The sequence below is a fragment of the Branchiostoma floridae genome, unplaced genomic scaffold, assembly GCF_000003815.2.
Source record: "Branchiostoma floridae strain S238N-H82 unplaced genomic scaffold, Bfl_VNyyK Sc7u5tJ_1189, whole genome shotgun sequence".
NCBI classification, from domain to species: domain Eukaryota; kingdom Metazoa; phylum Chordata; class Leptocardii; order Amphioxiformes; family Branchiostomatidae; genus Branchiostoma; species Branchiostoma floridae.
The window spans coordinates 138,048-152,512 of NW_023365633.1; the positions used below are offsets into that span (position 1 = coordinate 138,048).

The 14,465-nt window shown below is 43.8% G+C and overlaps 1 protein-coding gene across 1 annotated transcript in view; it reads left to right on the top strand.

Annotated features, from left to right (window-relative positions):
* The window catches only part of LOC118407289 (pre-mRNA-processing-splicing factor 8), a 38,021-nt gene that overhangs the window by 11,263 nt on the left and 12,293 nt on the right, over nucleotides 1-14,465 (top strand). Inside the window, exons 12-29 of the mRNA XM_035807746.1 lie at nucleotides 350-476; nucleotides 1,602-1,736; nucleotides 3,178-3,387; nucleotides 3,856-3,979; nucleotides 4,502-4,701; nucleotides 5,188-5,351; nucleotides 5,808-5,934; nucleotides 6,697-6,889; nucleotides 7,815-8,002; nucleotides 8,534-8,698; nucleotides 9,300-9,520; nucleotides 10,116-10,326; nucleotides 10,894-11,070; nucleotides 11,555-11,829; nucleotides 12,196-12,424; nucleotides 12,791-12,908; nucleotides 13,397-13,578; nucleotides 14,237-14,383. Of these exons, the coding sequence (XP_035663639.1) occupies nucleotides 350-476; nucleotides 1,602-1,736; nucleotides 3,178-3,387; nucleotides 3,856-3,979; nucleotides 4,502-4,701; nucleotides 5,188-5,351; nucleotides 5,808-5,934; nucleotides 6,697-6,889; nucleotides 7,815-8,002; nucleotides 8,534-8,698; nucleotides 9,300-9,520; nucleotides 10,116-10,326; nucleotides 10,894-11,070; nucleotides 11,555-11,829; nucleotides 12,196-12,424; nucleotides 12,791-12,908; nucleotides 13,397-13,578; nucleotides 14,237-14,383 (3,193 nt within the window). The remainder of the gene's footprint in view (nucleotides 1-349; nucleotides 477-1,601; nucleotides 1,737-3,177; nucleotides 3,388-3,855; nucleotides 3,980-4,501; nucleotides 4,702-5,187; nucleotides 5,352-5,807; nucleotides 5,935-6,696; nucleotides 6,890-7,814; nucleotides 8,003-8,533; nucleotides 8,699-9,299; nucleotides 9,521-10,115; nucleotides 10,327-10,893; nucleotides 11,071-11,554; nucleotides 11,830-12,195; nucleotides 12,425-12,790; nucleotides 12,909-13,396; nucleotides 13,579-14,236; nucleotides 14,384-14,465) is intronic.

Sequence of the window (14,465 nt, forward strand, 5' to 3'; positions counted from 1 at the left end):
TGTTGTGAAATCAGATGTAGTTTATTGTTGGTATTGGAGTAGAGACTTTAGGGTTGTTGTTTCCATTCGTATGTTTGTGCTGTGGCCTAAGTGGTAAGCTTTGCCATGTGAGATAAACTCCGTGCACCTGTGGTTATGGTTTCCATTTCACGGACATGTTGTAAGGAATTTCGTTCGTCGCCAGCATCAAATCACAGCACTTAAAAGAATACGACAAATTTATCAAGAAGAGTACAGTTGACGTGGCGTGCTTGGCTGAAAACGAGACATAGCAAAGGCACATTGTACAACTAACTGCTAAATGACAAACAAGAAGAATATATGTTGCTGACATTTGTTGTTTTTTGCTACAACAGGAGAGAAAGAAGTCACGGTTTGGTAACGCGTTCCACTTGTGTCGTGAGATCCTGCGCCTGACCAAGCTCATCATCGACTCCCACGTGCAGTATCGCCTTGGCAACGTCGACGCATTCCAGGTGAGAGAACAGGAACTATAGATGAGGGCTGTACACAAACCCTACTCCAAGACCTAACAGATTAGACTGAATTTTTTCAGTGGGTGAACTAAGATTTTTCTGTATTATTACGTACCTATTACACATGTATTATCAGGGCTCGAAATACCACATGCATATGCAAGTTTGTGCATGTAAAATTGGTGTGGTGCAAGTAAGTTTGGACCAAACTTGCACCAGTGCAAGTTACTTTTATCCACTAATACCTGACTTTAGAAAAAGCTTACACACACCAAGAATATTGTCTGCCATTGAAAGGTAAAAGAAAACAACACTGAATAAAAAAATAGCCTAAATTTGTTATTTCTAAACTTGGTTAGACATCCAGGTAAACAAAATTTGAAGACAATTCCATCTCTATAATGCTAATAATTCCTATGGTGTGGTCTTACCTTGATTTGCATATGAGTAAATACATTTTGCATACAATTTAGTGACTTTGATATGATCAACTGGATTTTCCAGTTATATGTGTTTGTATTGAGTTGTTCTAGCGATGGTTAAGAATAGTGATGGAAGTCACTCGAAGAGTCCAGAAGAAATCTATTGATCTTATCAAGTTGTAGACATTGAATTGTCTTAAATTAAGCCTAAATTCACATTTGTTGTACAATTTGAAATCCAAAATAAAATACGCTTTGGAAAACAAATATCCAAACATGTGGTCTTTATGTATCCCCATATATTTGCAAATTTTCAGAAGAAGAATAAAGGGTTAACAGTTCACTATTTTGGGTTGTGCAAGTAAGTTTCTTTTGGTGCAAGTTACCTTTGGCTTAACTTGCACTGGTGCAAGTTGACTGAAAAGTGTATTTCGAGCCCTGATTATTGTACACTAGTGTACAATATGTTATTTACATTCAAGTGCTAGAAGAAGTAAACTTGAAGGCAGTTAGGTTTGTTGCTAGATCTTACTGACATTCTACTTTATTTTATTTTCTCCACCCAAATTTTTCTGTGCGTTCCATGCGTTACCTAAATCGTTCGGTTAGGTGCGACAGTGCCCTTATTCCTCAAAATCAGTTTCAAATCCTGACGGTTTCCCTTTCATGACATTTCCTAACCAGGTCCTCTCCTGTGTTTCAGTTGTCTGACGGTCTGCAGTACATCTTCGCCCACGTAGGCCAGCTAACGGGCATGTACAGGTACAAGTACAAACTGATGAGGCAGATCCGGATGTGTAAGGACCTCAAGCATCTCATCTACTACAGGTTCAACACCGTAAGTACCTGTTTGTTTGTTTGTTTGTTTGTTTGTTTGTTTGTTTGTTTGTTTGTGGGCCAGCTGACGGGCATGTACAGGTACAAGTACAAACTGATGCGGCAGATCCGCATGTGTAAGGACCTCAAACATCTCATCTACTACAGGTTCAACACGGTAAGTACCTGTTTGTTTGTTTGTTTGTTTGTTTGTTTGTTTGTGGGCCAGCTGACTGGCATGTACAGGTACAAGTACAAACTGATGAGGCAGATCCGGATGTGTAAGGACCTTAAACATCTCATCTACTACAGGTTCAACACCGTAAGTACCTGTTTGTTTGTTTGTTTGTTTGTTTGTTTGCTTGTTTGTTTGTTTGTGGGCCAGCTGACTGGCATGTACAGGTACAAGTACAAACTGATGCGACAGATCCGGATGTGTAAGGACCTTAAACATCTCATCTACTACAGGTTCAACACTGTAAGTACCTGTTTGTTTGCTTGTTTGTTTGTTTGTGGGCCAGCTGACTGGCATGTACAGGTACAAGTACAAGCTGATGAGGCAGATCCGCATGTGTAAGGACCTCAAACATCTCATCTACTACAGGTTCAACACCGTAAGTACCTGTTTGTTTGTTTGTTTGTTTGTTTGTGGGCCAGCTGACAGGCATGTACAGGTACAAGTACAAACTGATGAGACAGATCCGCATGTGTAAGGACCTCAAACATCTCATCTACTACAGGTTCAACACCGTAAGTACCTGTTTGTTTGTTTGTGGGCCAGCTGACTGGACACAGCAGTATTTTTCATTTCAGTATTTTTCATTGTCTTTGGTCTGCATGTTTGTCCTGGTGTTTTGTTCGTAGTCATTGGATTATCATTGAGCTGCAGGATGTGAGGCAGAAGATGGTGTACATAGGATGCACAAGCAGGATGGGAAGGTTGGCTTGGCCCGTGTCCAATGTTGGTCCTACAGGCTGGTAATGAAAAATGCTTGAACAGAATTAGCAAGAAATTTACCATATTGATTGAAACAAGAAATTAACAAAATCAGTGTAATGTCAGGAAAACATGTACCCCCTCCCACCCATGTTTAACCTGCCCCCTCCCCCTACAGGGTCCAGTAGGAAAAGGCCCTGGCTGTGGTTTCTGGGCCCCCGGCTGGCGGGTGTGGATATTCGTCATGTGCGGGATCCAGTCATTAACCTGCCCCCTTCCCCCCTATATGGTCCAGTAGTCTTCAAGGTCATTGACATGCCCCCCTCCCCCCTATAGGGTCCAGTAATCTTCAAGGTCATTGACATGCCCCCCTCCCCCTACAGGGTCCAGTAGTCTTCAAGGTCATTGACATGCCCCCCTCCCCCCTACAGGGTCCAGTAGTCTTCAAGGTCAGTAACGTGCCTCCCTCCCCCTACAGGGTCCAGTAGTCTTCAAGGTCATTAACCTGCCCCCCTCCCCCCTACAGGGTCCAGTAGGAAAAGGCCCCGGTTGCGGCTTCTGGGCGCCGGGCTGGCGTGTGTGGATATTCTTCATGCGCGGGATCACACCTCTGCTGGAGCGCTGGCTCGGGAACCTGCTCTCCCGACAGTTCGAGGGCCGACACTCCAAGGGCGTGGCCAAGACCGTCACCAAGCAACGCGTGGAGAGCCACTTCGATCTCGAGCTGAGAGCTTCGGTATGGCTTATTTTTATTTTTTATTCATTTATTTATTTGAAAATGTCATAGTACATTACGATGATTCTCAGGCAGCGGAGCCGATTTTCAAGAGTCAGCAATTTAGGGACAGACAGGAATACATAGGATTGCTTGTGCACAAGTTTCGTCAGAGATCAGAAAAAATGACTGTTTACTACCAATTGTGAAAAATAGTCAGGTAGATGGCAGGGGATGCACGACATTCTGAACTGTCAGTTTTTGTTTGACAGCTGTGAGCGCTGTTGGATGATTGACACCTATGACCCCTGTAGGTTGATTGACAGCTGTAACCTCAGACCTTTGACTCCAGATGATGCATTACATCCTGGTTTGACTGATAGCTATGACCTTTGCAGGATGATTGTCAGTTTATGACCTCTGTAGGATGGTTGACAGGTGTGACCTGCAGGGTGATTGACAGCTGTAACCTCTGACTTTTGTCCCCAGGTAATGCATGACATCCTGGACATGATGCCGGAGGGGATCAAACAGAACAAGGCTCGGACCATCCTGCAGCATCTGAGCGAGGCCTGGAGGTGCTGGAAGGCTAACATCCCATGGAAGGTTCCTGGTGAGTTAGGGTTAGAGGTTAAAGGTTCGGGTTAGAGGTTAAAGGTTCGGGTTAGAGGTTAAAGGTTCGGGGTAGGGTTAGGAACCAAACAGAACAAGGCTCGGACCATCCTGCAGCATCTGAGCGAGGCCTGGAGGTGCTGGAAGGCCAACATCCCGTGGAAGGTTCCTGGTGAGTTGAGGTCAGGGTCAAGGTTAGGTTAAACTTAGGGTTAGGGTTAGTTGAAGGTTAGGGTTTAGGATTAGGGTAAGGGATAGAAATCAAACAGAACAAGGCTAGAACCATCCTGCAGCACCTCAGCTAGGCATCTTTGTAGTTCTAGGAAAGGAGCTGTCAGCATGGAACTTCTTAACCTCCTAAGAGGTGGTTTGTGGAGGAAAAAGGATGCTTTGCTTCCGTGTAAGTGGCAAAATGTGTTCTTGCAGAGAAAGTTCGTTGTGGAGGGACAACAGAGTTTTTGAGCATTTGCCATGAAAGTAGCGATAGAAAAGTTTTGAGTAAGGAAGGTTTTGTCCCCCACAGGTTTGCCCACACCGATAGAGAACATGATTCTGCGTTACGTGAAGATGAAGGCCGACTGGTGGACCAACACCGCCCACTACAACCGCGAGCGTATCCGGCGCGGTGCAACCGTCGACAAAACTGTCTGCAAGAAGAACCTGGGCCGTCTGACCAGGCTGTACCTGAAGGCTGAACAGGAGAGACAACACAACTATCTTAAGGTAAACAAACAACTACAAAAAGTAAACAAACAACCACAAAAGGTAAACAACTAGAAAAGGTAAACAAATACACTACCTAAAGTACTGGTACTTTTTTAGCTTGATAATATTTTATATGTTCTTCTCCAATTTTAAAACTTTTTCTGTACATTGCAAGTTCGTATTTTGAGTCCTGTTATGGCCTCCTGCCATCAATGACGAGTTCCTTCTTCTTCTTCTTCTTTATTCATTAAAATCAACCTTACAGAGATTAATTCTTAGCAGAAGCACTTCTGAATGCCGTTGATCTTACAATGTGACTCAGAGTAAATTCTTACAACGACTAGACAACAGTACGCATGACATACACAGTACATAGACAAATAAAAACACTTAGGCACCAGTCATTGATATTCCTATTACGTTAAGTTATTTTTTGCCACCCTCTTCCTAGGATGGTCCCTATCACGATTGTATCTAACATTGTTGTCTTGCCCCCCTCCCCAGGACGGCCCCTACATCACAGCTGAGGAGGCCGTCGCCATCTACACGACGACGGTCCATTGGCTGGAGAGCCGGCGCTTCTCGCCCATCCCGTTCCCGCCGCTGTCCTACAAACACGACACCAAACTGCTCATCCTGGCGCTCGAGAGGCTCAAGGAGGCATACAGGTGTTTGTTTATTTATTTTTGTTTTCTTTTGCCATGGTAGCTCCCTCATTGGCTAAGCAATTTGCTTTTCAGGGAGACCTTGGATACACACATGCACACAATAAACTATTTACATACCAAAAACATATCGTCAAATTACAAACTTGTATGCTTTACTTGGTTTCAACCATGGAAAAAGTTGGTTGCCCTTGCCAAACTCCATGCCTTTGAATTTGAAATATCAGATTTAACAACTATAACTACAGTGGCTTGTTTATGTGTGCCCAAAGCCTGGCATAAGAATATTGTTGATATTCATCCTTTGGCATAAGATTCAATGAGGGTGTTTGTTATTTTGCTTGACATGTAACATGCTGCTTGTTTGTGCCTCAACAGTATGAAAAGTCATCTGGAATAGTCTCAGCACATGGAGCTCAGAACATCTTGTTTATTTATTTGTTTGTTTGTGCCCCACAGTGTGAAGAGCCGCCTGAACCAGTCCCAGCGAGAGGAGCTTGGTCTGATCGAGCAGGCGTACGACAACCCTCACGAGGCGCTCAGCCGTATCAAACGTCATCTTCTTACACAGAGGGCCTTCAAGGAGGTTGGTCTTCAGTTCCTTTAACCCCTTTAGTGCCGCTTAAATTTGTGCGTCAATTCCATTCTTAGTGATTTCTCCAGCATAGGAACTGTTTTGCCACTGTGGCAACTTTCTGGTGTTCCCTAAGATTGTTTTCATGTTGACCTGTTATATAGTAAACATTAAGCTTTTCACATAGGCTAAATTTAGGTGTAAATTTCCATATTTCTCAGGTGGTGATCAACTTAATGAACATGTATGTTGTCAGGGATCTGGCAGAATTGGCGGCAACTTACCAAGAGATAAGTTTCTGTCAATGTCATCAGAGATCAGGATCTCTGCACTTACAATCAGCAAATTTGCAAAATTCCTCACAAATTGAAGTCTTTATTAAGATTATTCAGTAATAACAGATTACAATCAGGACGTCAGCCAGTGCTAAAGGTGACTCTACAGAACTATGGATTCCTATGTAGTGTGCATAGTCCATTGGTTAGCGACCCAGCCTCTGGAACTAGAAGCTGTGAGTTTGATTCCAGCTGTGTTGTTCACCCAACATGCGCGCTACTAGAAAGTGTTGCAGTCCTTAGGATGGAACGTTAAGCCGGGGTCCACTGTTTGTCGTGCTTGTTGAAAAGAGCAGGGGAATTTCCCTTGTACAATGATCCAGTAAATGCTGTACATGGCGTCTGTACTGTCTTCTCTGTCACGACCAGTGGAAGAGTAGCTTAACTTTTCATTGATCTCTTTTGATCTAACCTGGCGTCTTTTTTCCGTTCCTCCCAGGTGGGAATTGAGTTTATGGACCTGTACAGCCACCTGATCCCCGTGTACGATGTGGAGCCGCTAGAGAAGATCACGGATGCGTACCTGGACCAGTACCTGTGGTACGAGGCCGACAAGAGGCGCCTCTTCCCACCGTGGATCAAACCTGCCGACACAGAACCGCCACCCCTGCTCGTGTACAAGTGGTGCCAAGGTACGGGGAGTCTTTCTAAGACAAAGGAAGAAAAAGATTACTTTTTGGATTATTCTAAACCCAAATCCTGTTTAATGTTGGTAAATCTCCTGATTCTGGTAGGTTCAGGGAAGATAAGAAGTACTCCTACGAATGACATTCCCAGTCACCAGGGATAAACAAGTCCATTAGCCGGATTGTCCCGGGCAAGTGAAAGTGCTGTCCGGGCAAGCAGAAGTGCTTCCCCACTTGCCCGACGGGCAAGTAAGAATTTCCAGATGTGACCCGCTCAAATTACCACTGAGTGTGACAGCACATGGGACTGAATGCCTGCCTATATTGACCATGTAATTTTTAAGCCAGTAGAGACATCGATTTTGTTGTTTTTGCTGTCCTCGTTTAACATCTATTATTTCACTAGACGTGGTCTCTTAACAAAAGTGAAAATTTATGAAAGTGAAAACACATAGAAAAATGTAATTTAAATTTCGGGCAAGTGAAAATTTGGTTCGGGCAAGTAAATTTTGAATGTACTTACCCGATAGGACAAGTGAATTTTTGAAAACTTGTCTAACCCTGAGTCACTATGAATACTGGATGCTGTATGTTTAGACTGGACTGTCTGTTAGGGAGAACTGTGCATCAACAAATGATAACAGCGAACAATTTGATTGATTGATGGACGTATCTGAGACGTTTATTTACTTGTTTGTTTGAACTTCAGGAATAAACAACCTGCAGGATGTCTGGGAGACCTGTGAAGGAGAGTGTTATGTGATGATGGAGTCTCAATTTGTTTGTTTGTTTGTTTATCTCCAAGAATAAACAACTTCCAGGATGTGTGGGAGACGGGCAAGGGAGAGTGTAATGTGATGATGGAGTCTCAGTTTGAGAAAATGTACGAGAAGATCGATCTGACGTTGTTTGTTTGTTTGTTTATTTACAGGAATAAACAACCTGCAGGATGTCTGGGAGACAGGAGAGGGAGAGTGTAACGTGATGATGGAGTCTCAGTTTGAGAAAATGTACGAGAAGATTGATCTGACGCTGCTGAACAGACTGCTGCGTCTCATCGTGGACCACAACATCGCTGATTACATGACAGCCAAGAACAACGTCGTCATCAACTACAAGGTATGGAAAATTTTATGTTTCTACTTGGCATTAAATTGCCCAGTGGTTTGGCTAGCAGACAGGAGATCGTTAGGTCACTGGCACTCCTGGCAAGTAGTTGTGTCCTTGAGAAAGTGTCTTTACTTGACTTTCCTCCCTTCACCCAGGTGTAAAAATGGGTACTAGTACTTGACTTTGGGTTGGGGAGGTAAAGGTGGCGGAAGGAGAGGGTTGGGCTCTGCCTCCCAATACTGTGCCTTAGACACGGTGGAGAGCAACATACTTCCCCAACGGCATATGGGACTTGTCTAAGGCTATCTTTTCGTTTCAAGTGTCTGAACTTCTCTGTGAAGACTGAATTGAAAGACTGTGGTTAAACTCTTATGTCATTTCCTGTTGTACCTATGAATGAATAAGCAAACAAACAAGGCACTTGTGCCAGTATTAAACTTGTCTAGGACATGAACCACACTTACAGCCAGGGTTTGATCCCAGCAAAAATGAAACCCACAAAACAATGCTGACGCCACTATCTTTCTTTCTGCTTCCTAGGACATGAACCACACCAACTCGTACGGGATCATCCGCGGTCTCCAGTTCGCCTCCTTCATTGTGCAGTATTACGGGCTGGTCATGGACCTGCTGATGTTGGGCCTGCAGAGAGCCAGCGAGATGGCCGGGCCGCCCCAGATGCCCAACGACTTCCTTACTTACCAGGTAAGGAATTACAGTAAAATGGGTCCAAGGATAAAGCCTTGTGGTACACCAGTGCTTAATTGTGCAGTACTATGGGCTGGTCATGGACCTGCTGATGTTGGGTCTGCAGAGAGCCAGCGAGATGGCCGGGCCGCCCCAGATGCCAAACGACTTCCTTACTTACCAGGTAAGGAATTACAGTAATAATAGTTGGCCCTAGGACTGAGCCTTGGGGTACACCAGTGCTTCATCGTGCAGTACTACGGGCTGGTCATGGACCTGCTTCTGTTGGGTCTGCAGCGCGCCAGTGAGATGGCCGGACTGCCACAGATGCCTAATGACTTCCTCACTTTTCAGGTATATAGTTTCAGTAAAAATTGGTAATAGTGGTCCAAAATCTGAGCCTTAGGGTACACCAGTGCTTCCACAACCTTGTATGCCAGATGCTAACAGCTTTTTCATTTACTAAGTTGAAATAGCAGTCTTGAAGATACTTTTAAAGATACCCTCTTTTACATACTGGGAAAATGTGTCAGACAGAATCGGCCAAAAATTCACAATAATGGCAAGAACAAGAAAGTCACAAAACGAGGGTATGACATCTTTGCTTTCCTGTCCCCAGGATGTTGCCACGGAGACAGCCCATCCAGTGCGCCTGTTCTCACGCTACATCGACCGTATCCACGTGTTCTTCCGCTTCACGGCTGAGGAGGCGCGGGACCTGATCCAGCGCTACCTGACGGAGCACCCCGACCCCAACAACGAGAACATCGTCGGCTACAACAACAAGAAGTGCTGGCCGCGCGACGCCAGGATGAGGCTCATGAAGCACGACGTCAACCTGTGAGTTCTAAGTGTGATATGAAATAGAATGATTGAATTTGGGGAGACTCTCCGGATAGCAGAGCACCGAGAAGGTTGAAGAAAGTGGTTAGCAGGATAACCCAACTGTCAGCCAAATGAAGGGACAGATGAGAGACAAAAAGAATTAAGAAAAACTTGTTTGTTAGTCCTTGTTACTTGTAATTAGCCAACGAAAGGGTATGTCACCCCATAAGGGGCGGTATAACCCCGTCGTGTGTAAACATGTGCGAACATGTGTGATCACGTCGACCGATGATGATGTTACTTTTAATGTTATGTTTCCCCCTTTGTTTCTTGGTCTGTCTTGCAGTTCCTTTGTGTGTAAACTGGTAACTTAAAAAAGCAGAAGCAGATAATTGAAGCCTTGTTAGGATTTTTGAATCTTTTTCCCTTGTGTATTGAAGCCTTGTAAAACATGGAACACTGTGTCTGTTTTGTAGCATAGCTGTTGTTTCCTATTAGAAGCAAATGTTTTTTTTATTCCCAGTGGGCACACTGTTTTCTGGTCAGATATGTGTTTCTTAATGGCATATTGTTACATACCAGTTTCCTAACCGGATGTTTTTACCCCCAGCGGTCGCGCGGTGTTCTGGGAGATGAAGAACCGCCTGCCGCGGTCGGTGACGACGATCGTCTGGGAAAACAGCTTCGTGTCGGTGTACAGCAAGGACAACCCCAACCTGCTCTTCAACATGTGCGGCTTCGAGTGCCGCATCCTGCCCAAGTGCCGCACAACCTACGAGGAGTTCACACACCGCGACGGTGTCTGGAACCTGCAGAACGAGGTGTGTATAGAAACAGGGCAACGTTTTTACAATGATGCACAATATTCTTAACCATTAGCTGTTACTCTTGCTAATGTAAAAGGCCCAACGTTAACATATCAAAAGTTCCTGTACCACAGCGGAGTTTGGAATCTGCAGAAGGCGGTCAGGAAATACTGTAGATTTTGTTACTTTTGTGGTAGGTTTATTTCGCTGTAGGAGGAAAAGGGAGGTTTTCAGTGTGTTTTCAAGTTTGCTGTTGAAACAATCTGTACTATAATAGTTATGAACTGAAAACAGTTATTGCAGTGTTGTAAATTCTATATTGGGGAGAAGAAATCCATGAAAGTAACGTTTTAAGACTTACAGTACAGGTAGTGCAAGATGTCTTTAAATCTAAGATGTCTTGATAGTATAAATTGTTTTGATAGTTGATAGTGTAAGACATCTTGTTTTAACACGTTGGCCTTGTCCCCTCTAGTTGACTGGGAAGTGCAGAATGTAAGATGTTAATGTTGGTGTAAGACATTGATATAAGACGTCTTGTTGTGTAAGATGTTTTAACCCGAGGTCCATGTCCCCTTACAGGTGACCAAGGAGCGCACAGCCCAGTGTTTCCTGCGGGTAGACGACGAGTCGATGCAGCGGTTCCACAACCGCGTGCGCCAGATCCTCATGGCCTCAGGGTCAACGACCTTCACCAAGATCGTCAACAAGTGGAACACCGCCCTCATCGGGCTCATGACCTACTTCCGCGAAGCTGTGGTGCGTTTGTTTGTTTGTTTGTTTGTTTGTTAAGATCATCAATTCACATAATTGTTTACCACTAAATTTGTATTGTGAATTTGTATGCAGTACACTTGTTTTGAAAAGACGGAAGAGACACGTAAACAATAGATATCATATATTCTTAACTATTTTGCATCTTCCCCTTTCACTATCAAGACTACAGGTAATGATATTTTAGTCTTTTATGTAACAGTATAACTACAGTAACTGTATTTAAACTATCTGAACAAATAAAGATCAATTCATCAATAAAATGCAAATGTCAAATTCATTTTTTTGGATTCTGTTGCACTTACAGCTATTTTGGATCATGCATTTTCAGTGTCCAGGTAGAATGAAAACTAATCGTCACCAAATTTACTATAGTCTTCATTGTCTTTATGAATCACAAGTTGCACTGAGACTCTTAAGCAATAGTAGAATGCATCTTAAGTTCTTGCGTTTGTTCCTTATCGCCCAGGTGAACACCCAAGAGCTCCTCGACCTCCTTGTGAAGTGCGAGAACAAGATCCAGACCCGTATCAAGATCGGGCTCAACTCCAAGATGCCCTCGCGGTTCCCGCCGGTGGTGTTCTACACGCCCAAGGAGCTAGGGGGCCTCGGGATGCTGTCCATGGGCCACGTGCTCATCCCCCAGTCCGACCTGCGCTGGTCCAAGCAGACGGACGTCGGCATCACGCATTTCCGCTCCGGCATGAGCCACGACGAGGACCAGCTCATCCCCAACTTGTACAGGTGAGATAAATCCCCGTGTAGAGTTGTGGACATAGATTGATATTGCACATGTACAGAATGATACAGGTAAACAAAATTAAGTTATGTACAGGTTTTGGACCTGGACCTACACCTGAACTACATGTAGAAATAATGGTTGATCTTCAATAAGGACAGAAGCTTGTTTGAAGTGATTAAATGTGATTAATTATGCTAGACATGAGCTTATTACATGGGATTTATGCCTTCCTCACCTCTACCACCTGTGATCACAGCAAAAGCCACTCAAGTTACTGTTTATAAAAAAAACGTACATGTATGAAGTCATTCAACAAATAAAAACTGTACTTATTCATTCACCAACTGTTCCACTCTTGTTCCCATCAGGTACATCCAGCCGTGGGAGAGCGAGTTTATCGACTCCCAGCGCGTCTGGGCAGAGTACGCCCTGAAACGGCAGGAGGCAAATGCTCAGAACCGGCGCCTCACGCTCGAGGACCTGGAAGACTCGTGGGACCGCGGGATTCCCCGCATCAACACGCTGTTCCAGAAGGACCGACACACCCTCGCCTACGACAAGGGCTGGAGGGTACGCACGGACTTCAAGCAGTATCAGGTAAGACGTCTTTAACTTAGATGCTTGTTAACAATGATAGACACCTTCTTCACTACCTTCAAGAAGAACCAGCTGAGACTCTCAGGTTTCTCAAATAAGTGTCAGTAAGATTAATTTTAGGTTTGATATTCGGGGCAGGATGTTTCAGAGATGACCTTTTTTTTAAATGAAGGTTGTTCTTTTTCTTCATCTGATCCTAAGACATAATCGAAGACACTTTGAGGCTACTTGTCTCTGTTTAGAATGTGTTATATGGTCCAGTGGACTATCAACATTTGAACCACGTTTCTATGACATGACCTTGACCCAGTGATCTGATTTGTGACATGACCGTGACATGTCACCTTTGCCCCCCTCCCCCACCAGGTGCTGAAACAGAATCCGTTCTGGTGGACACACCAGAGGCATGATGGGAAGCTGTGGAACCTGAACAACTACCGCACGGACATGATCCAGGCTCTGGGTGGCGTGGAGGGCATCTTAGGTACTCATCTGTTCTCTCTTCCTTAGTTTATTCTTTTATTCAAAGAAAATCAACATCGCAGAGGTACCTTGCAGACAAGAGAACCCTGAATAATGTTGACTCTTGCAGTGCAATTCTGAACGCACGTAGAATATTAAAATGACAACAGGACAGGATCTCTGTTTGCACAGTATTAAAAATCTGATGTATGTGGTTAACATTGGTTTGTACAAATGTGTACTTAGTCTCAATATGTATTTGGATGTAACTCATGTACTTGTTGTATTCATATGACAACACACTGATTGTAAAGCAGTGCAATTCCGCTTCCATGGCTGCAAGACTGCTTTTAATTTTGTATCAATGTATTTTGTATTAATAAATAACGAATCTACTTCTACTATTACTTCTACTTAGAACACATGGTGTATTCTTATGATAAGCGGTTACCGCTATGATTTCTGTATTCTTCCTGAAACGTGTAAATAAACCAATCTACTCCTACCTAGAACACACGCTGTTCAAGGGCACATACTTCCCGACCTGGGAGGGTCTGTTCTGGGAGAAGGCCTCGGGTTTCGAGGAGTCGATGAAGTACAAGAAGCTGACCAACGCGCAGAGATCCGGTCTCAACCAGATCCCCAACAGGCGGTTCACACTCTGGTGGTCTCCAACCATCAACAGGGCCAACGTGAGTAGTCAAAATTCTTCAAGGAACTTTAGAAATATCTGTGAATAGTTTCATCAGGTTGGTACGTCACTGAATAAAGAGACTCTTTTTACACAACCATTACGTCGGTGAGAATAAAGCAATGGTTGAAAAAAGAGTCACTTTATTCAACTTAAGAAATATTTCAGAAGTGTTTTATGCTAAGAAGTCTGCGGTTTATGAATGTCAGAGTAAATGGTCAAAACTAAATGTTTCGACCTAAATATTTCCAAACCATCAGCAGGGTCAATGTTAGTAGACGTCAATTCTTCAAAGAAGCTGAAAAATGTTTTAGAAATGAAAATATGTCATGCCAAACTGTGTATCACTGAATGGGTCTCCGACCAGAGTTGGTCTCCTACCAATGTTTTACTCTCCATCAGAAGTGGCAAAGGTCACTCCTTCTGAGAGGAAAATTTATGTACATGACATCACTGAGCAGTTTTCAATTCCTTGAAGTGTAGGTATGATATGGTACTTAGAAAATTAATTAATTTTTTTTCTAATTTATTTGGCAAATTAATCTGTGTTATATATAAGTTAAGAGAAAGTATGTTTTATAAAGCTGAAATACCCGTGACCTTGACTGTTCCAATGCTGTTACATGTGAACTTTAACCTTTATCCTCTGACCCCTGCAGGTGTATGTGGGATTCCAGGTGCAGCTGGATCTGACAGGGATCTTCATGCACGGCAAGATCCCCACACTGAAGATCTCCCTGATCCAGATCTTCCGCGCTCACTTGTGGCAGAAGATCCACGAGAGCGTGGTCATGGATCTGTGCCAGGTAACATTTGTTTGTCTGTTTTGTTTTTTGTTTGTCTTGCTAGATTCTTCTGTTCCCGGGAGTAACGGTTTATGGCAATCAC